The 24,845-nt window shown below is 33.5% G+C and overlaps 2 protein-coding genes across 3 annotated transcripts in view; one reads left to right on the top strand and one right to left on the bottom strand.

Annotated features, from left to right (window-relative positions):
* Positions 1-24,845, bottom strand: part of LOC129243697 (probable serine/threonine-protein kinase DDB_G0282963) — a 282,479-nt gene that overhangs the window by 215,476 nt on the left and 42,158 nt on the right. The gene's annotated exons all lie outside the window — the stretch shown is intronic.
* LOC129243699 (uncharacterized) lies at positions 16,117-16,542 on the top strand (the record flags this gene model as incomplete). The annotated part of the gene is made up of 1 exon (XM_054880907.1): positions 16,117-16,542. A coding segment is annotated over exon 1 (426 nt), but the record flags the coding sequence as incomplete, so codon positions are not given.

Below are 24,845 nucleotides of genomic sequence, written 5' to 3'. Positions count from 1 at the left end.
TTGCGCAAGTCGTCAAAGCCGCACTCCAAGAGCTCGAATGGGAGTCCCTTCAGCACCCGCCGTATTCTTCGGACCTTGCACCGACCGATTACCATCTTTTCCGCTCTCTGTCGAACCATATGAAGGGCGTTACCTTCGAGAACAAAGAGGTCCTTAAAAAATGACGACTTTTGACTGTCTCCAAGTTTAAAAATGCCGCTCAAGGGATCCCAATGGATTTGACGTCATATAAAGAGCCGAAACTAATAAGTCGAATACTCTAAAGAAAAGATTTAACCACCATTTCAGAACTGCTTAGAGAAATAGAACGACTCCTCACATTCTGGAATCAATTGAATAACGACACCTTGACGCAGAAAAAAAAACTACTGGGAAAATATAAAGAGTTGTCAAATACTTTAAGCACAGACCTCATACTCCCGAATCACAGTACTCCACTTAATGGCAAACTGATTTTATTGCTACACATCATTAATATTCTTTTATTATATTACCCCTTCATACTTTCAATATTCCAATTTTTTTCTTACACTTTCTGTTATTGAAAATCAAAATGTGGCATTACCCATCCAGAGCTCCAATAGCCCCCCCAAGGCACTTGGACGCATTAAAACCGCTAGTAATGCTAAGCACATGTGCTCACAGGCTGCTGGCAATGACGAGTGAATTGAGTTGAACAAAACAAAGGAAAGCACAAAAACAAATTCTCAACATACATTTTTTTTATTTATTTATTTTTTTTTTTTTTTCCAAAGAAACATAGAAGCGTGACAGCCACCAAGCACTAAACAGTCACCAGATAAATCTCCGCGACTCGAGATGGCACTTCAATTGAAGTTTAAAATGAAAAAAAGAGAAACAGATTTGAAAACAAATTAAGGAAGCAAAAAAATGTTAAGAAAAATTAAAAGCGGCTGCGAAGACAAAAATCATTAAAATTCACTATTAAGAAAAAAAAATCCAATTGAAAAATGCGGATTGAAGAAAGGAGCAGCAAGAAAGTATTATGCAGCGATAATCCAAAGAATTAGAAATGTAAAAACACACACGTATCTACACATACACAAGTTGAAATGTAAATTTCTATTACTGCTGATGATGCGGTGAGGCATTTCAAAGTGCAGCAACAACAGCAACCAGCTACAGTTAGAGCAGCGGCAAAAATAATGGTGCTTCTTCAAGCTTGAAGTGTTCGTCGATCATCGATCATCGGAGTTGGAAGCGTCTTACCATCAATGCATATGTATATAAACTGGTATGCATGTGTGTATGTAAATGGTTACCCCAAACACGAGCGCCACAATTTTTAAATTGAAAATTGCTTGATTTTAATTTTTTTTTTGCTTTCTGACTTTCTTTCATTATGCATTTGCTGTTTTGTTTTTTCTACGCTTAGCCTTTGTTTTCTTCGTGCCACTTGACCACAACGTGTGTGGACGAAGAGCAAAGAGCGAAAAACAATAGTCATAAAATATACACTTACTAATAAGTTATGAGGAACCGCAAAGTTGGAGTCGGTCAGTCGCGGTTGGACGCAACGGTTGGCCAGCTAACTGAGTAACCTCTGACCAGTGAACGCATTAAAATCTCAGCGAGACCACAAACGCAAGAAAGCCATAACAGCAGCTTAACAAATAATGCCTTTTGTGGTGGCGCGGTACGCATGCGCCTTTTTTGTAGTTTTTTTGAGTTTCATTTCTCGGTTTTGCTTTTGTTTAATGTGGTGGCTAATGTTGGTGGTGGTGGTTATGGATGCAGTTTACGCTGTTGGATATCTGATGAGTCTGTCGAGTGCATGAATTCGTAAAATCTTACATAAAATATGGTCGGAATCAGATAGCTCTCTGTGGTCGATCCAATGAAAACAAATTTAAAGAGCTCTACTTTCAAGATGACTTGGTTGAATTGGAAATCGATCGAAAGCAAATAACAAACCTCGATTCGCTGCCAATCTGAATTTTTACATGTAAGATGCAGATAAGCACCGAGTACCAAGTAATGGGAAAAAAACAATAACTGCAACCGTCACCTGCTTTGTCATTTTAATGGGGTGTTCCATAAATTACACGAGACTATTTAGAGAAATTCTGCATTCTGCGGCAGCTGGCGAGGAATAACCCTGCTCAAAGCCATCTACATAGTTCTAGCCACGGTCGTACAAAGAAGACTCCAATGTATTGAACGCTCCTTAAGGGACGAACAAGCTTGATTTCGCCCTCACCGAAGCTGTGTTAACCAAGCCAACACTCTTCGCATCGTAATAGAACAAACAGTTGATTGGCACTCCCCGCTTTACATGCTGTTCGTTGACTTTAAGAGGGCATTCGACACAATCAAACGAGACCCCATATGGCTGGCGTTGAGTAGAAAGGGAGTTCTCGCTAAGACAATCCGCCTGGCAGTGTTTCACAACGACAACATCAACGACCCATTCATTACTAACACAGGCGTAAGGCAAGGTTGTCCCCTGTTGCCCCTTCTGTTCGCCATTGTCCTAGACGACGTTATGGGCCAATTGACCCTGCACAAAAGAAGCATCGTATGGAGTTTCACCAGACATTTTGAAGACATTTTGGACTTCGCCGATCGTATCTACATTCTCTCTCACAAACTCACCGGCATGCAATCAAAGGCTAGTCAAGCTGGCACGCACTGTCGGACTGGAAATCAACATCACGAAGACAAAGGCTATGGGAGTCAATAAAGCATCGGATGGCCGATGGAATTTGTCAAAAGCTTCTGCAACCTCAGCTGCACTATCACGACAGACGACGGCTGCAGGCTAAACAAAGCAAGGTCGGCATTCGGGCGAATGCATACAGTATGGGGTAGTTCGCAAATCTCCAGTCGCACTAAACTACCATCACACAGAGGCTACAATCTCTCGTCAACAAATGCCTCCGCATCATCTGCAGTATATTCTGGGTGAAAACCATAAGCAACGACGCGCTGTGCAGATCAATGAATGAATATGGCAAATCAAACGCAGAAAGTGACGATGGAAGGTCAGACGCTTAGAAAACCACGAGAATGGCACTGGACTGCAATCCACAAGGTAGCAGAGGTCGCGGTCGGCTAAAGATCACTTGGCGAAGAGTCTTGTCAAGGCCCTATGCTCCTGAACAAGGATATAAAAATATACTTAGAGACAATTTTAAACGGGCGAGTTTGAAAACAGAAGTGCACATCGGATTGAGCAGGAAACCAGGTCTCAATCTCAATCTTGTCTGATATCTCTTTATCAGCAAGTAAAGGAAGTTTTACAGGACGACTTTGCTTACCTGGGAACCAGCAATAAAACCGCTACCAATTTTTTTAATAACTTTTTACTACATAAAAAAAATTATTTTGAGTGGTGGAAATCTGTATCTTTATCTGTTTGTATACTGCAGCTGTCTAATTTACAAGTGTCAAATATGATTGACGTACTACGTCATTTGCAAAAATTATAAATCTTCCGATAGGGTGAATAATTTTGTGCGACCTTGTATTTTCGTTTTTAGTGAAAAACACAGAAAATGGATTTCTTTAAAATAAAATATTTTATATTTATTCCTTAGACATCTTATCTCAACTTAGGATACTCGTAGAAGCTAATATGTTGGGCGTCGCTGCTGTCGAAATATTCAGATAAAATTTTATATACGGTCCGAGTGGACTCATATGCAGCCTAACTATTTCATGAATCACAACTTTCAATAATCTACCTATACATACATATACAAATCCATATACATAAGTACTATACATCCATATACAATTTTATATACTCATGGAAAAACATCAAACATTTTTTTATAAATACAGATTTTATGTTCACAGTTTTTTTAAATGTTTTTTCTTCTGTAATCTGTAAATGAAACATACATCAGCTAATTACTCATACTTCCGTGACAACGCCTCATATTTACAAGAGACTGTTGTCGGTATATGGCGCATATCAACTTCACTTGTGGGTATGTTAATATGTGTATATTTTTATCGTAATATACGTACGTATATTTGCGCTCGGCAAAGGCACATTTTTAATTAGAATCTAAGTGCGTTAAAATATTAATTAAAAGCAACATTGCTAAATCTGCTACAAGAAGTGAAAAGTTGTCTAACAGCCAGCTGCTTGGACAAGTCTTCGGACCATCAGAATGAAGAAAAAAAGAATAAAACTAAGAGGCAAATAAATGGTTGAATTCCGCCTAGACGTCTGGATGAATGGGCAGCAACTACTAAGCTTGTTGATCCGTCAAAATCGGCCTGTTGGATAATGGCGACTTGTAGAATGCGAAGTTGCCATGAGAATAAAAAGTTGATTTTCAAGTTTTTTTCCAGAGGAATAGCCAGTACTAGTAATTATGTATACAAATAAAAAAAATATAGTAACAGAAATAAATAAAATTGTTAAAGAAAACAGAAATTCAATTTAAAAAAGGCATACATATGGACGCGTATACCTATATGAAGCGGAGATAAATCAAGTGTAACTGACTGGAGTGGGCAAAGTAAAATTTCGCTGCCTACTAAATGCAGCAAAACGAAGTTAGTCTAGCGGGAGTTGAAGACGATTTGCGTGTGACGAATAAGTGAATGGGCATGGCTGCTTAATGTTGCTTATTATTATTTTATTTTATATTAAATAAATAACAACCAAATACGGCTTCAATGGCCGCCACACACATGCACATTTTTCTGTTTTCATCTTAACTGCAGATCATCACTTTTCGTCTTTTTTTTATTTATTTATTTTTTGTGTATTTTTTATTGCTTTTAACGCCTTTGTCTTTGCTCTGCATATTTGGTGCCTATTTCGTGTATTTTTACGAAATGGTTTTGCGGTTTTTGCACATTGTTGTTAATGCATTAATATTTTTCGTGGTTGTTTTCTTGTTTTTTGCTCAAGCCAGTGTTTCACCGTATTTAATTACACTACACGTACATATGTACACGCAAGTGTGGCTTTTTTCACCAGTGTGTACTATATGTTAAAATGTTTTTTATGTCGTATGTTTCACTTTTTATTTTCCATATACTTTTAGTACTCTTTTCTCAGTTTTTGTATATAAAATGACACTGAAACCGCATACATCGAAGGCGTTGTACAAGCTACAACACGACTACCGTTTTTGTTGTTACCCATTGTTGTTTGGAGGTGTTATACTACAATCTCGAATATACATAAATGGAGAGAAGAAAAACAAATGTTAGTAATAACTTTTAATGCACCTGTAATGTAAGATTATCACTTAGCAGAGTTTCCGGTCAAAGAGAATTGCGCGACCGCGTAACATTTTGAAAAGTGAAACACTGCGAATAATATTGCATTTAGTGCAATGTGAGAGAGAGAATGTCAGTCAAGTATATATAAGAAGTCTTATAAACGAGTGGGATATTTGTGGATTAAAACAAATAAAGACTTAATTTGTAATACTAATACTAATGCAGGTATACTACCGAGATCAAATTGAAAGCTTTGTATTGAAGTGTCATTGAGTAATCATGAGAAATGCACTTTTTTGTAAATTTGGTATAATATATTACATATCGATATTATTTAATCTGCCGTTTAATTTACTCTCACAAATGTATAAAAAATTATGCTTACGGTTTATTAAAAAAAACTATTTTAGCTATAGAGATCCTACTACAAAAACTACAACTACAACTTTCTGAGTCAAAAAAAATATTAAAGTCAACAATTTATTGCTAAAAATTTTTAAGAAGAAAAAAATAAGAAACAAGATAAATATTACTGCTTTTTAATTTTTAAAAATATTACTTAAATGGGGGTTTTCATGGTCCCTATAAAATATTATATATTTTAATAATAAACGGAAATTAGATAAAACCGATCTGTAAACATTTAAATTCAAGGGAATTGAATGGTAATTTTCAAATGGAAGAAATGACCTCTGCAGAATGGGTGATGGTTGCTTGGTGAATGCTTAATATTAAATTAAATATGTTTACATAGCAAACTTTTTACATGCATATATTTTACGCATTTACATATATATATACCTCGATTCTGTGTACTTTGAAAATTATCAAATATTTACTAATATTCAATATTGAGAAGTTATACAGTCTTTTTTTGTATGCGGAATGGAAAATAAAATGCTTTCTCATTTGCTTAATTTTAAATATGAAAAATCTTCTATGCAAATTCTAAACTATTGAATATTTGCAAATGGTTGATCATTTTTCAAGTGCACACATTCAGAACAATAGAACTATTCCCTAATTCGCTTTATTGCAACGCGATATCATTGAAAACCTTTCATACATACACATACACACTCACTTCATTTTCCGTTATTGCTCTCTTTTAATATTTTCTTCATTTCTTTATTTGCCAAATAATTGATCGTTTTATACTTGACTTAATTCCAGTGACTTTCTTATTTCATCTTTATTGAAAAATAAAAGTGAATGAATTATCTCGTTCATATTAAAAATGCAAAATTACAAACGATCTTCTTCAGCTTTGTTTTCTTCGAAAAGTTAAGAGAGAGACTCGTTAAAGGATGTTGGAAAAACACTAAATGATGCCCACTATATACAGAATACAAAAGGTATTCAGGCGCCGTTCAAAAATCGCTATTTTATTTATGGGTAATTTGACAGTATGGGGAGTGACGTCAGTACACAAAAAATAAACAAACCTTTTGTACGAAAATGTATGAGAGTGCAGATGTCTGTGTGCACGATTTATTCTATATCTTTGGCTTTCCACTCACTCTTTCTTACTCTTCCCCTTTTTTCTTTGTTTACTTTCTCTACATACGCAGCAGCACTTTGGAAGGTCAATCTATCAATTGATGACCATCTGATGAATTGTCTATAAGAAATCATCAGTGCTCATTCAGCGCTGAAATCTTTTTACTACGAGGTGTTAAGAAGATGGGATTTAGAAGTAAGTATAGGAATAAGAGATCGATAGCTCGCTTTAACACAATTAATGAAGATGAGTAGTAACATACCAACTAATTTGATTCATTGTCTAAATATATCAGAAGAATTTGTAGAGTATCCCAAGCTAAAATCGCTGATGTGTTTAAGTAAAATTAGAAAAAAATCAAAAATTTTGTATTGCGAAGTTTCTATAAGGTGGCGCAAAATTAGTCACCTATTTGAAGATTTAAAATTTGTGCAAATGGCGTCAATTATATTTGAAACTTATGTACTAGACAGCTGTCGTATACAAACAGACAAGCAATGGAATGCGCAAACGTCCAAATACAGATTTTCATAACACTTATGTAGTAAAACAATTGTTTAAAAACAAAATTGGATGATGCAATATAACTAACAGATTTCCGCTCCCGTGCGAATTCTGTGGGTCCTCAAATTAGAAAAAAATGGGCTAAAAGCAAATATTTCCAATATATCCTGCTGAGAAAATCTGAACTTATGAGCCCCTGGTCTGGTCGAGCGTCAGTAATTTGTGACTAATTTCAAGTCGTTTAAATACGCATGCCCAATTTCACTAGAACTACATACTACATTCATGTTTATGATACATACATATGAAGGGTGATCAATTTAGAGGTATCGGATAACGAAAATTCAAAATGATTGGGGGCAATCTTTATTATTTTTGTGTAGAACCATTCATGACATTTATTTTTTTTTTTTAATAATCTCTTTCAAATCTTGGCCGTAACTTCGCCGTAATTTGGTAATCCGTAAACACCAATTTTGAATGACTCGCTGGAGAGCTTCGGTCGGTATCTCGTGAATAAGTTTAGTAATGTTGGCTTCCAATGCCTCAACGTACGATTTGTAAACATTGTTGAGGCGCAAGTCTTTCCATGATGAAATGTCAATGAATACGGAAGAAAATTAGGTATTTAATTTGACAGCAGTCACGCGTGAGCTGTAAAAAAACGCTCTTGGGGAAAGTACCTCCAATCTGATCACCCTTTACTAGTACCAGCTGCGATAAAATACATATAAAATGGCATCATGCATTGAAAATGTTAACTTGTCACAATCAGATTAATTTCATTTAAATTTATTTTGTGCAGACTGTTTTCGATTGCCTACCAGACAAATGAATGCATGACCTCAACTCTGAGTCATATGCGAACCGTTATTAGTATGCTTTCCGCGAAATCAAAAATAAATTTCGCATTGCTTTTTATGTATTATTTACATGCATACATACATATGTACATACACATACACTAGTACATTCGCCTTTAAGTGGCTAAGTTTAAAACAAATAAATTAACAAGGCAAAACATCTCATAATAAAGAGCATGAATAAGATTAACTCTATGTACATGTGCGCATATGTGCATATGTGTGAGTGCACCCCTGAGTGCCAGATTATATGTGGCAGTAAATAAAAATTAATTGGCCACATTCATACATATCTACATATTTGATAATTGAAAAATTACAAATAAAATATTAACAAAGACAAGCCCCATGGCAAGAGTTTTTAAATTGATCCCCTTGACTCGTAAATATCATCATCAGGCAATTGAATGCGATGCAAAATATTAAAACCAACTGATGCGCAAAATTAGTTTTCGTATTTTTTAAAGGTAATTTAACTAGCTTTGCTGTTAAATGACTGAAACAGCGTTCGCCATAGTGGTTAAGAGGTAACAATATTCATTCCATTTATGCGAATTTAATAAAAATCGGCTTTACATTTGTGATTTTTGAGCTCATGGAACAGCGGAACAGTTATTTTTTCAGTACCAGTAGTTTGGCCATGGTTCGATTTCCAGATCATGTAATAATAAATTAGTAGAAATTTTACATTGCTTACATTACATTTTTACTATTTGAGCAGTTTTCTTTGAAAGTGGTGTAAGTGGATTTTATTTTATATGGAGATATTTAAGGCTTCATATTTGAATAATTTGAGAAATATGAATTTATGTTATTACATTAGTTTTGTATTTTTTCAACCTAAAATTGGGTTACATTTTCAACGTAATCAGTTTTTTAATGTGATTAACAAAAATTTATACTTTTAATGGCTTCATAAGGACTTACACCATTTTCAAAGCCAGCAAAAAGCAAATATCTTACATTTACAAAATATTAACTAGGGGATCTCAAATGAAACAAACCAATTTTTTTATGAAATTTTTTTACATACTTCAACAATAAAAACTTAACAAAATAAAAAGTCTTATTAGTTATACTTTCACTATTAATATCGTTTACCCTTTCTCATTATGATCAAGTTTTCGAAAATAGTCACGATGTATTGTAGAGATAAATGGGAATAAATCACATCTATACATTTTTCGAATGTGATGGGTCCGGAATGATGATATAAGCCTATTACGTACTACATTTCCAAAGTTCTGTGGTCTTCCCAGTGAGATAAATAAATTTAGTCATTTATAATATTCATTCACCCTCAATGAAGTTTTTTAAAAGCCTTATCCAATTTACTTCTTCATAGTTGATATTTTTTCGCCTTCTTAGAATCGTATCTTTTAAGGGTTTTGTAGTAACAAAATTAGCTTGTTTCATTTCATGCAAAATGGTCTTTAGGGACATACAATAAATCTTTTTTCTTATAGTACTCTCGATAGTTCCAAAATCGGATGATATGATAGATAAATGTGCCCAGAATTTGAAAATTTACGACTGATAATTTCCATGCCATTCTTGGAGGATTGAACAACATTTTTTAAGCCACATCAAAACCAATTTAAAATTTCTATTTTTACATGCTGTTGTGCGGTTATATTTTCTAAGTGCTTCAAGCGACAAAAAGCAATTTCATGGGCATCTTTGGATGACTTTATATTCCATAATGAACGGGGAAAAAACCGAAATTCCGAAATGTTTATGCCATTTACAATGTTAGCGCACATACATTTTGAACTAAATAGTAGTATGTCTTTGAAGAAAGTGGACACCATTTTCAAAGTAATTATATTTGCAACTTCATTAACTACGAAAAATTGTAATGATTAAAAGATTTTTTTGGAAAATGTTTATAAATAAAAAGTCCATAGTAAATTGAATTCATTTTTATCATTAAGCAACTTTTTGTGAAAATGGACTTACACCACTTTCATAGAAAACGGCTCATTTTATCAACATTTACTTTTCAAAAATTTAAAGAAATTTAATAGTGTGTGATTTTTCATTTGGCGTGAAAAATTTTAACAACGCGCTACTATTTCGCTCGGTTGATGGAATTACAACCAGAAAATCCAGAACTTGTACCAGACTGCCCAACATATAAAAAAGAGGATATGAGAGAGTGTAGAAGAGGAGCTAACAATTGATTTGTTCGATCGAAAATGTTTAACAAATCTGACTTTAGCAACCAAAAATGTTCCTTACAAAGTGTTATCCATTTCCAAAAAATTAAAGGCAGTTGTTCTCAATGTTTTCTGCCGAATTTGAAGTGCATACTTTTAAATCTTGCAGCCTTTCGTAATTCAAGATAGTTATTCTGAAAATTCATTTTATTCCCAAGAAAATTTAAATATTGCAAAATAATGCTAAAGAAATAAATAATTTTTTAAACTGAATTTTGTTTGTTTATTTAATGCCAAGAGCATCGAGATAAAACAAACTCTCCACTGACCATTCGAGAATCGATAAGTCAATGACTGACATCTAAGAATCAAATTGATATTTAGGAGATAGTTAGGCTTTATACACCTTAGCCGCCATGTTAACCCAACATACCAAGAATAGAGCTTTAACATTCTCAAGTCAGAGATTTCATGGCCAATCTTTATTTTCGGCAGCCTGCAACTTAAATAGTTACATAGCAGCCATTCTTAGTCTTCGCCAAAGCCGAAATAGTTTCCTAACTTTTCACCAGAGTCTAATAAGAGCGATTCCATGCCAAGCGATCGAAATATTTTGGACATGGTTTGCAATTTTTCTGAAAGTTTACTTATTTGTAGGCTTGAGTATTATCAGCAAAAAAAATTTTTTTTTTGTTTTTTTTTTTAATATAATAATTTTATTTTAATTTTTTAATTATTCAATGGTGAAAATTTTGGTATGAAGTTTTTCCAAGTAAAATAGCTTGGGTTTGTATTTTTTAGAAAAAGTATACTTAAAAAAATATATTTTTGTTAAACAGCGATAAACTGGAAAACAAGATTTTGAAATGTAATAATTTTATTTGGATTTTTATTTATTCAATGTTCAAAATTTTGGTATGGAAAATTTTGGGAGGAATGTGTTTGGTATGAATTTTTTTCGAGTAAACTTTTTTTTCTTTTAAGCATATTTATAATTTTTTTTTTATTAAAAAAAATATACTTAAAAAATCCTTTTTTATTAAAATGTTTAAATATTAAATAATATTTTTTTGTTTAAATTTTTAAAAATATTTCTTTGTTGATTTTTTTGTCATTTGTGAAAGCCAGATGGGATTTCTTTCTGGCCACATTGATTTCTTATTATTATATTATTTTTTTTTATTTATTTTGATTTTTTTTTTTTCAAGTCAAATAATTTGCGTTTTTTTAAGCATATTTATAATGTTTTTGTATTTTTTAGGAAAAAATTTACTTAAAAAGATACTTTTTTGTTAAAATTTTGAAACAGAGAAAGTTTTTTTGTTAAAATTTTATAACCAAAAATATTTCTTTTTAATTATTTTTGTCTGTGATTTATGAAAACTCGTTTGGTTTTCTATCTGGTCAACTTTGACAAAAAAATTGTACCAAAAATTATTAAAAAAATTATATTTTTTTCCACAAAAAATAATTTTTTTTTAAATATTTTACTCTGAATAAAAAGAGGTTGTCTGTAAAGTCGGTTTACTGACGATAGTTTAACGTGACAACGTCATAAGAAAATACTGATGGAATGGTTGCATTTTGTGCAAAATTTTAATTTTATTTGTATGGATATAAAAAAGGAGGTAAATGGAATTGATCAAGGTTCATTTACACAAACGTGAAAAATTACGAAACATTTATCAAATTCATGAACATATTATGTTCAATTTCGATTGTGCATCAGACGTTAATAAGTCAACAACACTAAGAGGCAACATCATCGATTTTCCTTTCTCGTCGTCCTATTCTCAACAGAGAAATGGTTCATTACAATGCACACAGGAAGAAGGCATATGCAAATACAAATATGTGAATCTATATACATATGCGCATATACAATACATACATATATATGCGCACTCAAGTAGGAGAGAGCCAGATGTCGAACGTAGCCGAACGCGGGGGCCGATTGTACCTCTTTGTCTTTCGTTCCGCGCTTTCACTTGCAGTTCAAGCAAGGTAACGACGCATTTTTTGGTGCGTGCAGCCGGCTACATCGAATTATAAGACGTTATCACGCCAAAAGTTATATAAAAATGTTAAAAAGAATCGACCATATTAGACTTTAAAAAACTTCCGACCAAAATTTTTATTGTTGAATAAATGTCAAAGTTATTAATTTTCTCCAAAATCTCTTCAGTTAATAGCTAATTTGGTATTTCGAAAAATTGCACAAAGTACTTAGATCACTTGATATGGAATCACTCATAACTTTTATTCCCACCGTTAATTAGAATCGCTTTTTTAGTTCCCTTTTTACTCTACATTTTTTGTTCTCTCAGTCAAAAAGTGCATAGTAAGGCTTGTTGCCCATCTCTAGAACACTTTTTAGAATATTTTGGAATAACCAGGTCAGTCTAAAATTAATTAAATTTTAAATATGTAGAATGTTAAAATTTAATTACTTTTGAAATTAAACTGATTTTTTTAAATCTAAAAATCGTTTAGCTAACTTTTTTGAATACATAATTAGTGTCCAGGAGAAGAAGAACTCAAATATTATACTGAAAAAGTATATTTCAAGAGCATTTCTGGCCATAAGTTTCTGCTTATGCTTAAAAAAAACCGGTTTCCTTTAGAAAATGATTTTTAAGACTAACGAAAAAATAGATCGTCATAAAAACTGGGTAAGAATTATTTGTATAGCTCAACACAAAAAATGCTACATTTTACGTAGTATTCTGCATAAAACAAGACCATTTCATCAATTATACTCGTATTGCACTTCTCCACATAAATAACATATCTTCTATGATGTGTATAATCTCATATTTTAAACTTTTTACCCACTATCCTGACACGTCCCAATCCATTTAGCCATTTATCTTATTAGTCAGTTGAATGTGTTGAGTGTTTTTACAACTGTTCTCGACATCAATAATAACACGCTGAATCATCAAGTTATTCCAGCCAGCGCATTGTAAAAGAATTTCAGTGAAAATTCACTAAATCCAAACAATTCATTTGTCTGTCACAAAACGCCCAACTGCATAAGCACTACGCCGCCCCATAAATGATGCGACAGAAATAAACCATACACAACCCTGTAGGGATGACGTAAGTCAGCGAAAGGGGTTTCAATTTTGTTTTTACTATTTCGCCAAATGTGAACAATAAATATCCATTATTCCAATTAAAAAATAATAATAGTCAGTAGTGAGGTTTCTGATATACTCGATGCAGTAAATTTTTTTTTTTTTTAATTTTTACAGTGAATCTAAACTTTCGTTCACGGCTGAGGATTCGATAGCGTAGCCAAGGGAGAAATATAATATATTTCTAGAGAAAATTATCGAGTAGAGAAATTAATCACACATCTTACGAAGCTATTTTGTATCCAAATAATAACCACTTTAAACTGTAGCCTAGAGCATTTTTAGAGTCCCTGAAGACTTCTAAAAGGGACTTGTTGGCTGTATTTCAATATTTAACGGATAAATATTTCTATTAGCGTGGTTGTTTGGTTGGATAGTTGAAGTGGTGATTCATCCAGAATCCAACTAGCGCTTTCGCACCATTTTGTTGCCACATTTTTGTTACCAATTTGTTTAACGGTTATTTACAACATAAACAGTCTGTGCAGTTTAAGAACTTTATTAGGTTGTTGACATCTAAGCCAGACAGTTGTTCGAGACTCTCAAACTGTTTAATCTCCAACAGCCCAAAAGCCAGTTATGACTGTCGTTAGTCTCCAGACGTCCCGTCGTTTCATGTTTATCAATGTTGACGTTTGTTTCAGGTTGTAAGTGGGCTATAACGTTCAGCTAATTTTGCATGTTGCCTGGTCTCTCTCCATTTGTAATCCGCGATTTGGAGGTATTTTAGGGAAATTGTATTATTGACTGCACCTAATGGTGAGAATACCGATTCTGCCAGATCATTATTCATGGCAGATCCCTCTCTTGTCAGTTCATCTGCTTTGTCGTTACCTTTAATGTTCAGATGTTCCGGGACACTGATTAAAATAACTTTATAGCTTTCACTTAAGGTGGTAAGGCTATTCCTACTTGGTTCCACCAGAGGTTGTTGTCGCCGAATCCAGGGTCTTAAATGCAGCTTGGTTATCCGCAAGAATAGCGATATTGCCCTTAAAAGAGAAATCTGCGATTAGTAAGCTACAAGCTTAACCAATAGCCAGTACTTCCGCTTGAAATACACTGTAGGCAGGCAATAGGAAGTCGCACCGATTTTCCAATTTTAAGTCTAAGAGAATATATACCCTCTCCAGCACCACAATCCATTTTAGAGCCATCTATATAGACTGTAGCGTCGAAGTTGTTTAGTGAGACTCGCTTACTCCATTCCTCCTGGGATGGAAAGAGAGTGGCAAAATTTCTATTGAATGTTACCGTTTTTATGATATAATTAGTCCGTTCCGAGGTATAGAGGGTGCGCCATCTTTTATGTCGGTATGTAAACGCTGAATAAGATGGCGCACCCTGTACTCAGTTCATCGCAATAATAGACTGGCATGGCCAAGTTTTTCCTTCCAGCGAACCGCTTCACTTAACCTAAATGCACTCATGGTTGCCATCTTCGTTGCTTGGGCTTTCATACAAAATGTATTCAGACATCTTATCTACTTTATTCAACACTCGCCTACCATCGGGTTAGTCCTGTGAAACCATTTAATATGCTTATATAAGATGTTTTAGTTATTTAAATTAATTTATCTTAAAGGTAATGCAGAAGGCTTAACATACCCAAGGCGCTCTGGGTGCCATACCTTAGTGCTTAGTTTGCTATGAGTTTGTCCATGTAGTAATTCATTTGGAGCACGACAACACAGAAAGTTTCTAGTCCTGTTATAGATGTTGATGAACCTTCTTTTTCCAACTGGCCATCCCCTTGCTTGCGACCGAGTGGCCAGATAACGAGCACAATTTAACTATAATTTTTACGGCTAGAAAGTTTAGAGAGTTGTGGCATTTATTTAGTACCTTGGACCATAATTCCCCCATTTCGATAGAGATTTTAGTGTCTGATCTATGTATGTTATATGGTATATCCAACGCTGATATTTTATCTATTATGTTAAGAACGTGTGCTGTATTTTAAGTGGGTTCCTTCCGTATCAAATCAGCGCCCCGTAAAGCAAATATTTCCGTACCAATTAAAAGTATAGAATTGATAAACTGTTCACTTTGCTGAACGGCGAGATCTATATGAACTTCCGCCGTGCTTTAAGTCCGACATTCGGTTGTATTTGAACTCTACGTCCAGCTGACGCAGAACCACCATAAGCGTTCCCACGGCAGTCGGTTCTATGTTACCGGAACGACCCGGATCTATATTCGGCCAATGATTGGCACTCCAACACCGTTTCCCGTACATGTAGGGGGAATGTTTATGCAACAAAAACGGCCAGTTTTCCAGAAAAGGCCATTATGTAGAAAAAAATTTACCTTATTTTATGTATTTTAATGTCATCTTTCGAAAGTTAAATTAACAAGTCCGCAATACTGATGAATTTTTCACAATTTTAAACATCTTTGGTACAATCAAATAAGAAATCACTAACGTACTAGGTCTAATAGGCAGAATTCAGTTTAGTTTCCACTATATAAAACAGAATTCTATAAAAAACTTTTGACGCTACTCGCAACGCATAGTAGTAATGGTTCCAAAATCACTAGAATCGCTCAAGTGAATTTTCCTACTCGGAATGGCTAAGTACAAGCCTACAAAGTATCAGCCTTATTTAGCTTCTATGGCTTGAAGTAAAGGGTGTTTTTTTAGAGGTTAGGTTTTCAAGTTGGCACTACTTTTTTCGTAGATGGTCTTTTTGACAGCTGTCACTTGATTTATGCTCAGTTTGGTTTGCCATTTCATAATGAATAGACTTACACCTGAACAACGTTTGCAAATCGTACAAATTTATTACGAAAATAATGGTTCGGTTCGCGCGACGCATCGCGCGCTGCGTCCAATATTCGGTCGACATAATCGTCCATCAGAGTCACTAATTCGATTAACCATGGATCGGTTTCGCACCACGTTTGCTCTAGTGGATAATACGCATCCTCAGAGACGTCGTACAGTGCGCACCGAAGACGCTATTGCTGCTGTGGAGCAGAGCATCGAAGAAGACCCGAATGAGTCCATCCGTCATCGCGCGCAGCAATTGGAGATGTGCCCATCCACTTTATGGAAGATTTTGCGGAAGGATCTTGGTTTGCGGGCTTACAAAATCCAACTCGTGCAAGAATTGAAGCCGAACGACCATCAAGCGCGTCGCACGTTCGGTGAATGGGCCCAAAACGAGATGGCCACCGATCCCGATTTTCACAAGAAAATTTTATTCAGCGATGAAGCTCACTTTTGGTTGAATGGGTATGTCAATAAGCAAAATTGTCGCATTTGGAGTGAACATAATCCACAAGCCATTGCTGAGACGCCGTTACATCCTCAAAAAGTCACTGTTTGGTGTGCTCTATGGGCAGAAGGAATCATTGGTCCATATTTCTTTAAAAATGAAGCCGGTCATAATGTTACAGTCAATGGAGAGCGCTATAGAGCCATGATTAATGACTTTTTCGTGCCTGAATTGGACGATGTTGATGTGGACGACCTTTGGTTCCAACAAGACGGCGCTACATGCCATACAGCCAACGCAAAAATCGATTTATTGAAGGAAACTTTTGGTGAGCGCATTATCTCGCGCCGTGGACCTGTGGTGTGGCCTCCAAGATCGTGCGGTATAACACCGCTGGACTATTTCTTGTGGGGCTATGTGAAGTCGCTTGTCTACGCAGATAAGCCCGAGACGATTGACGTCTTGGAAGAGAATATTCGGCGCGTTATTGCTGACATACGGCCCCAATTGCTACAAAAAGTGAAATCATTTTTAAAACATAATGGCAAACCCTTATCTTTATAATAAAGCTAAATTCTTGGCCATAACATTAAATTATATACGTTTTATTTCATCTTGAAAACCTAATCTCTAAAAAAAACACCCTTTACTAGCAATAATATATTTTTTGTATTTACATCGTTCGTTGATCTTCTGAGAAGTTGTCAAACAAATAAGCTCAAATTTTAAAATTTCATTTCAAAAATTAAGAATGCATCGGCAAATGTGTGAAGAGAGTAGCTCTGTGTTGACGGAGTAGTAAAGGGGAGAATACGTGGAAGCTTGTAGGCATCACGCACATGTTTTGATGCCTCATAAATTGGGGAAATTAGAAAATTTTCCATTTCTAGCAAAATACCTAACATACAGCCGGTTTATATTGACAAGAGCCCCTTGTACTTTAGCCTTCTCGTGATAATTGCAGTTGGAGATATACACATGCACATGTATGTGTATGTGTGTGAGTGTGTAGTCATAAAAATATCGAAATATCTAAAAATACCAATGTCACACAGGCAAGTATACCAAGCGAGAAATGAGGGCTAATGTCCTAAAAAATAATATGGAAAAATAAACATAGGCGAACATGAGTAGACACGAAATAATAAATAAAATATGTAAATTGTGACAGAAATATGGGATAGAAAATTACGTTAAGATAGGCTTTCAATGGAGATTCGTGTTGATGTCTGAACATTGCTGCGTGTTCGCTTCTTAATAAATTTTCAATCACATGCACAATTAGCCCGAAATTTCATACGAAATTAATTTTTTTTTTTGTTATTGGTATCTGTTGACACTCCATAGGACAAAGAGAAGTCTAGTGGTTGCCGTACTTACAGAACACTGTCTTACACCATCTCACGCGGCAGAATCATAACTGGTGCATAGTGAAGTAGGCTTTACTTCCAAGAAGGTAATGTTAAGCGCAAGCTAGAGCACCTCCTTTTTACGGGCCTGCCTTTTTGTAAATCCTCATTGAGGGATATTACGGTTCAGATGATCAACACTCTCCATATTAAAATTGCAATACATAAATATGCATATATGCACTCTTCTCATACACAAAACACTGTGCACCCGTTCTGCACCGACCCGAGCGCTATGCCAACACTCGCGCCTAATCCCTAATACTCACACGAAGATCTTCGCTTACAATTTTCTTAACTTTTTGGATGTTTGTGCTGGTTATAGAGATGGAAGTGGAGTCAAGTAATGAATCTTAGTACTGTCAAATCAAGGTTAATTGGATTATCGAAACAGTTAATATGGTGGTTACGATACTCTGTTCGAAAATTGATACGAACTGCGAGAATTATTTGCTCACACTTTCGGAAGAGGTCACCATTAGCGAATTATGCACAAATTGAAATTTGTATTTTCGATCGCTCGTCTCATAATCAAAGTCTCCACCACAATAATGGATTTTCTAGTTTCTTCTGTGACTGAAATGTCTATCTTCGCGCACAACATTCTTCATTTTATCTACACTACCCATACTTTTTACGCTCATTGTGTATACAGAATTAAGCCCATAGTCATTGGCTTTACGACACCCTGGAATTATCGTAACATTCCAATGCTGTCGTTCAGATATAAGCCATATGCCAAGATACATACTAGTTTCACTACTTGGTTGTAAAATTTAATAGCAGAAAATCGCCTAAACTGCATAATTGTTTGTTTTTTTTTTTTTTTTGCTAAATTTTTAGGCCGCGTTTATACATTTTTACATTTACAAAAATTTCATATTGCACCTCGTCGTACAATGAACTGCAAATAAAAGAATTTGCATATTTTTGAATATTACGGTTGAAAAAAAAAATCAGAAAAGAGCAACAGGAACAGTGCAGCAACGACCGACTTGGCAAGTCACCAATGTTGCGACTTCAGCCAACTATTTTTTGTTACTTTTGCTACTTCTGCTCATATTGTACATATGTTTTTATGTATGTATTTCTTTTTATGCAGCCGATCCAGTGGCCCGCCGACCGAATATGTGGGAGGCCAATGCCCTCACTGATGAATGAGTTAAAGCCACATCAGATGCGTAACGGGGGCCAGAGAGGGGTAGGAAAATGTTTGCACGATTTCGTAGGTGCTCAATATTTTGGCAGATTTATTGCTATTGTAAGTAAAGAAAGAGAAAATTTTCACTAAGTGTGCGGCAAGTGTGAATTTGAACAAAACCTTTTCACAGTTTTAAAAATAAATTTTAATTGCCATTGCACTTTCATGTTTTACAACAATTTATCACTAAATCTTACTAACACTTGTAATGATAATTACTTTTGTTCACATCGCGTTTGGGTTTTCGCCTGCAATGAAAATTTTAGTTGCTCATCTCAAATTACGAGAGAAACCAGCTGTAAGTGATGTGATTAGGGTCAATTTTCACAGTTATCGCCGAATGAGTGATTAACGAAAAACGAATAAAAGAGCTGAAATAAGATTAAAAATAATAATATAAAATAAGAAGATTAAATTAAAAGGGAATAAAAAAGTTAAGATGAAAGAAACTAAAATAAAAAAAAATTAATTAAATTAAAAGAGATAAATAAAATTAAGTTGAAAGAAATTGAAATAAAATAATATTAATTAAATTAAAAAAGAAGAAAGGAATTAAGATGAAATAAAATTAATACAAACTAATTAAATTCAATTAAATTAAATTAAATTAAATAAATATTAAATAAATTTAAAGAAGTTTAGATTATTTAAAAAAAAAATTTAAATGAAATTAAAACAAATAAAAACTAAATGAAATAAAACAAAATTAACTTAAATAAAATAACTAACTTAAAATAAATTAATTTAGAATAAATTTAAAAAAATAAAAATTGGATTAAGTGAAATAAATAAATAAAAAATTAAGAAAAAAATTTGCTTAAATAAAAAAAAATAAAAATAATAAATAATAAAATAAACTCAAAATAAACTAAATAAAAATTGGATTAGGTTGAGTGAAAAAAATAAAACAAAACCAAAATAAGATCTTGTTACATACGAAATAAAATTAGGTTAAATAAAATACAACTCAAATAAAACAAATAAGTTTAGAATAAACTTAAAACAAACTCCACTTTAATAAAAAAAAAAATACCAGTCTAACGGTTAGACGGGATAGAAGTGAAACCTTCCGTAAGACAAACTGAGAGAGAATGAGACGAAAGCAGCATTAGGAGCAAGATAATTATAGGTTCATTATAATATTGCTATAAAGTTCATATTTTATTTTCTTCATTTTATTATTATTCATCCTCAATGTTTTCAATTTCAACAAATGATACGAGTGGCTTATGATAGCTAAAATATGATACAAATGCTTTGGTTTCGATGTTGTCAACATATCTTTGAAATACCGCGTCAATTGTTGTTTTTGATCGTGTTGTCGGTTCAGTGCGATTGTTACACATTTTTAAATTGAATGTTGTATTGAGAAAGTCAATTAAAGGAACCGCTGTGTCTAATGCAAAATTTACGTTAAAATCGCCACTTAAAATCATTGGAACTTTATCGTAATCTTTTCTAAGTATCCGCGATACTTCTGGTGTATACTTTATTAAATTTTCGTGAATGAATTCCGTGATGCTATTTATTGATTTTTTTTTCTGTCGATATTCACGACACTTTTCTGCATTGTTTTTCGGCATAATTGCGGTAAATATTTAAAAATGAAAATATTTACGAATATAAAAATACACACGCGGTTGCTATTATGAGCGTCCCCAGCAAAACCTGCGTGACCGAAACTCTAACACAATTACATTTTTTTGAATGTTACAAACACATATGCACGCAGGTTTTGCTGGGGCGTGACCGAAACTCTAACACAATTACACATATGCACTCGTATTTGTTTGAAAATCGACTTTTTTTTTGGTTCTCCGTCACCTTTGGAAAATGTGTAAACAGTAAGCAAACTTTATTCATATATTTTTCCTCATTTTTGCATCAGTAAAATTAAACAAACGCCGTAGCCGAATGGGTTGGTGCGTGACTACTATTCAGAATTCACAGAGAGAACGTCAGTTCGAATCTCGGTGAAAACACCAAAATTAAGGAAAACTATTTTTCTAATAGCGCTCACCCCTCAGCAGGCAATGGCAAAACACCGAGTGTATTTCTGCCATGAAAAAAAGCTCCTCATAAACATATCATAAAATAAAATAAAATATCTGTTTAAAAAAATTTTTTTCTTGTGATTCGAACCAAGGATTTTGGATCGGAAGCTCACATTGCTAGTCGCTCGGCTACCGCGCCATGCTGTCGGCGCTGGCCTAAAAGTTATTTAGTTCGTCGCCACGTTTATATCAACATATAATATAACGCTTCGTAACTAAATAACTTTTAGGCCAGCACCTACAGCATGACGCGGTAGCCGAGCGACTAGCAATGTGAGCTTCCGATCCAAAATCCTTGGTTCGAATCACAAGAAAAAGTAAAAGTTGTTTTTATTTAGTTCGTCGCTACGTTTATATCAACATATAATATAACGCTTCGTAGCCAAGTTGGTCGCTTTTTTCGTTTCACTTTTTCCCAAATCACTCCCAACGATTCTAAAGAAGTTTTCACTTCAAAAATAAAAAAGTTAAGTAAAAAATAAAATTAAATTAAGCAAAAGCACGCAAAAGTAAATTAAATGAAAATTGGAAAAGGCTAAATAAAAAATAAATAAAAATTAAATAAGATCTGGTTAGATAAAAAATAACAATTAAATAAAATTAAGTTAAATAAAATAAAACCAACATAGAACAAATTAATTTTGAATAAACAAATTAAAAAAATTAAATGCAATAAGATTAAGCTAAATAAAATAAAACTCATTTAATTAAGATAACTTAATCCTTAACCTTATCTACTAACTTAATTAAGATATATACATATAATTGGCGCGTATGCCCTTTTTGGGTGTTTGGGCGAGCTCCTCCTCCAATTTGCGGTGTGCGTCTTGATGTTGTTCCAGAAATGGAGGGACCTACAGTTTTAAGCCGACTCCGAACGGCAGATATTTTTATGAGGAGCTTTTTCGCGGCAGACATACACTCGGAGGTCATTGCCTGCCGAGGGGCGACCGCTATTAGAAAAATGTTTTTCTTAATTTTGGTGTTTCACCGAGATTCGTACTAATGTTCTCTCTGTGACGGCTACGGCGGCCGCAAGATGATTAAGATGACTTAATTAAATAAAAATTGGATGACAATTACACCCCACTTCCGAAACGGAGGGTACCATTTTCGCCAAAGAAGATGGTGTGATTCCAAGAAGAAATTATATTAAATATGTAGTGCGAGATCCAAATACCGCTGCAGACGGATATCGAAGATGCAATAGTCGGAGTGAGACATTAGACCACGTGCTAACTGAATGCACCACACTGGCAAACAAACTCTATGTACCTGAAGCGACACAATGACATCGCGAAAATAAGCCATCTCAAACTGACGCAGATGCACAACTTCCATCAAAGCAAATTACCGTACCTCAGATACACCCCAGAACCTGTTCAAGAAGCCTCCAACAGAAGACCACAATAGGCCAGACATTTTCCTGATTGATAAATCTCAAACGACTGGTTATATAGTTGATATTGCTGTTCCTCTGAACAAAAACATGCAAAAAACATGTGCAGAAAAAATATCCAAATATTCTGACTTAGGGATTGATGTCAAATGCCAGTGGAAGCTAAGGAAGGTGTACATACTACCAATTATCATCTCAGCCCATGGATTCGTGCATAGAAACTTAGCAGACAACGTGAAAACTCTTCAACACGCAGCTTTACTCGATTCTTGTCATATAGTCCGAAACTTTTTACAATAAACGTTTTTCTTGTTTGTAAAATTGTTAACTATTTTATATAATATTTATATACATATATTTAATTCTAATATTTTGTACCTGTTGTAAATTATTGGCTTGCAGCTAAGCTGTCGCCAATTAATGTAAGTCACTTCTTTTTTGGGATGCAATAAATATAAAAAAATAAAATGAAAACTAAATAAAATAGAACAAAGTAAGATATGTACAAATAAATGAAACTAAATTAATTTAAATTAAAACACAAATTAGTAAATTAAAGAAAAGAATATAAAAAACTAAAATAAATAAAATAAAAATAAAAAATAAAATAAATAAAAAAAATAAAAAAACTAAATAAAATAAAGGAAAATATAATAAAGTAAGATTTATTTAAATAAATAAAATTGAATTAAATAAAAAAAAAATGAAAAAGTAAATAAGTCAAATGAATAAAAAAATAAAATTAAAAAAATATAAAATCAAAAACGAAAATAAATAAAACCAATGAAAACAAAATTCCATTAATTTGATTAAAAATTAAAAGAAATTAATTAAATTAAGTTAAAAAAGTATTACCTTTTAATTAAATAAAATAAAAACTAAATTAAATTAAATTAAAAAAACTTAAAGAGAAATAATTAAAATAAAATAAAGTAAAATAAAAATAAAAGTTAAATTACAATTGGATTAGGGTAAATAAAAGAAAAAATAATAATAATTTTTATTCCACATAAAAACCAGTTCAAATGGTCTACATATAATATAATTAAGGTTGACCCTCACCTGACTAATTATGATAGATACAGCAAGGCTGACTAGCCTTGTTATATAAAATTATGACACATACATGCAACAACAATAAAATGCATTTAATTTAGCTTCAACTACAGACATATTTACATACCTATGAAACAAAGGCAAAACAACAAATGCAAAGCCAAGTATAAACTCAATAAAGCGAAGTGCTACCGTTGGCATTTTCGTGTTGCATTTCATTTTGTTTATTTGTTATTATTTTGTGATAAGTATTAATTTCAAAAAAGTGAAATTACACCTTATGAATAAACAACCATGTAGCTGACCTTTTTCTGCCAGTAAATATTTTGTGTCTGTTCTTACAAAAAGAGAAAAAGAGTTAAAGGCCGCCACTCACGTTGCTTATTTACATAAATACATACATAAATAAAATTTGTATAAATAGAGGCAGTAGCAGAAGTAGCAGCAGCACAGCAATTAAAAGAAAGTTTTTACTTAGACTTCCAAGACATTTGAAACTTTGAGGCAAAATGTATGAAACGCAAAGAAGCCAAAGGCCGCAAAGAGTTGCCGCGGCACGGTTCTTTCTTTAATTTATGCGCATTTTCTCTTGCTTCTATAATTTTTTTCCCCCCTTTTTTTGTTTTTTGATTTAATTTTCTCCACCTTACCACGAAGTTCTTTAGAATTTTGACATTTGCGCTTTGTGTGATTTTCTTTTTTAGTTTAATTTTTATTTCTGGTACAACTCTGGAATTTGAATTTGGTTAATAAACCAACAGAAAAGTGGGCAAGCACAAAAAGAGGCTGCTATTCCAGCTAATAATTGGTAGAAATGTGTTTGGGTGGGGTTTAGCTTTGACGCCATTTAGTGCTACTGTTAGAAAGAATACTCCATATATACCTATATTCAAGCCAAGAAAATTATTTAGAAATAGAAAATATTTTGTAAGCCAAGAAAATTTACCTTCCAAACACTAACATATGATTTGAATATTAATTTGTATACGTATTTACTTATACAGGTATATATGTACGTATGTATGTATTCAAATTCGTGTGGCCTTAATGTTTTAATTCCACTTCAAACGGTAGCTGTCAATTGAAAGTGCAATTAAGTGTTCACTTATATTTATTTAACCATAATT

The sequence above is a fragment of the Anastrepha obliqua genome, chromosome 4 (assembly GCF_027943255.1).
Source record: "Anastrepha obliqua isolate idAnaObli1 chromosome 4, idAnaObli1_1.0, whole genome shotgun sequence".
NCBI lineage: Eukaryota > Metazoa > Arthropoda > Insecta > Diptera > Tephritidae > Anastrepha > Anastrepha obliqua.
This window is presented reverse-complemented; position numbering and strand designations above follow the sequence as displayed.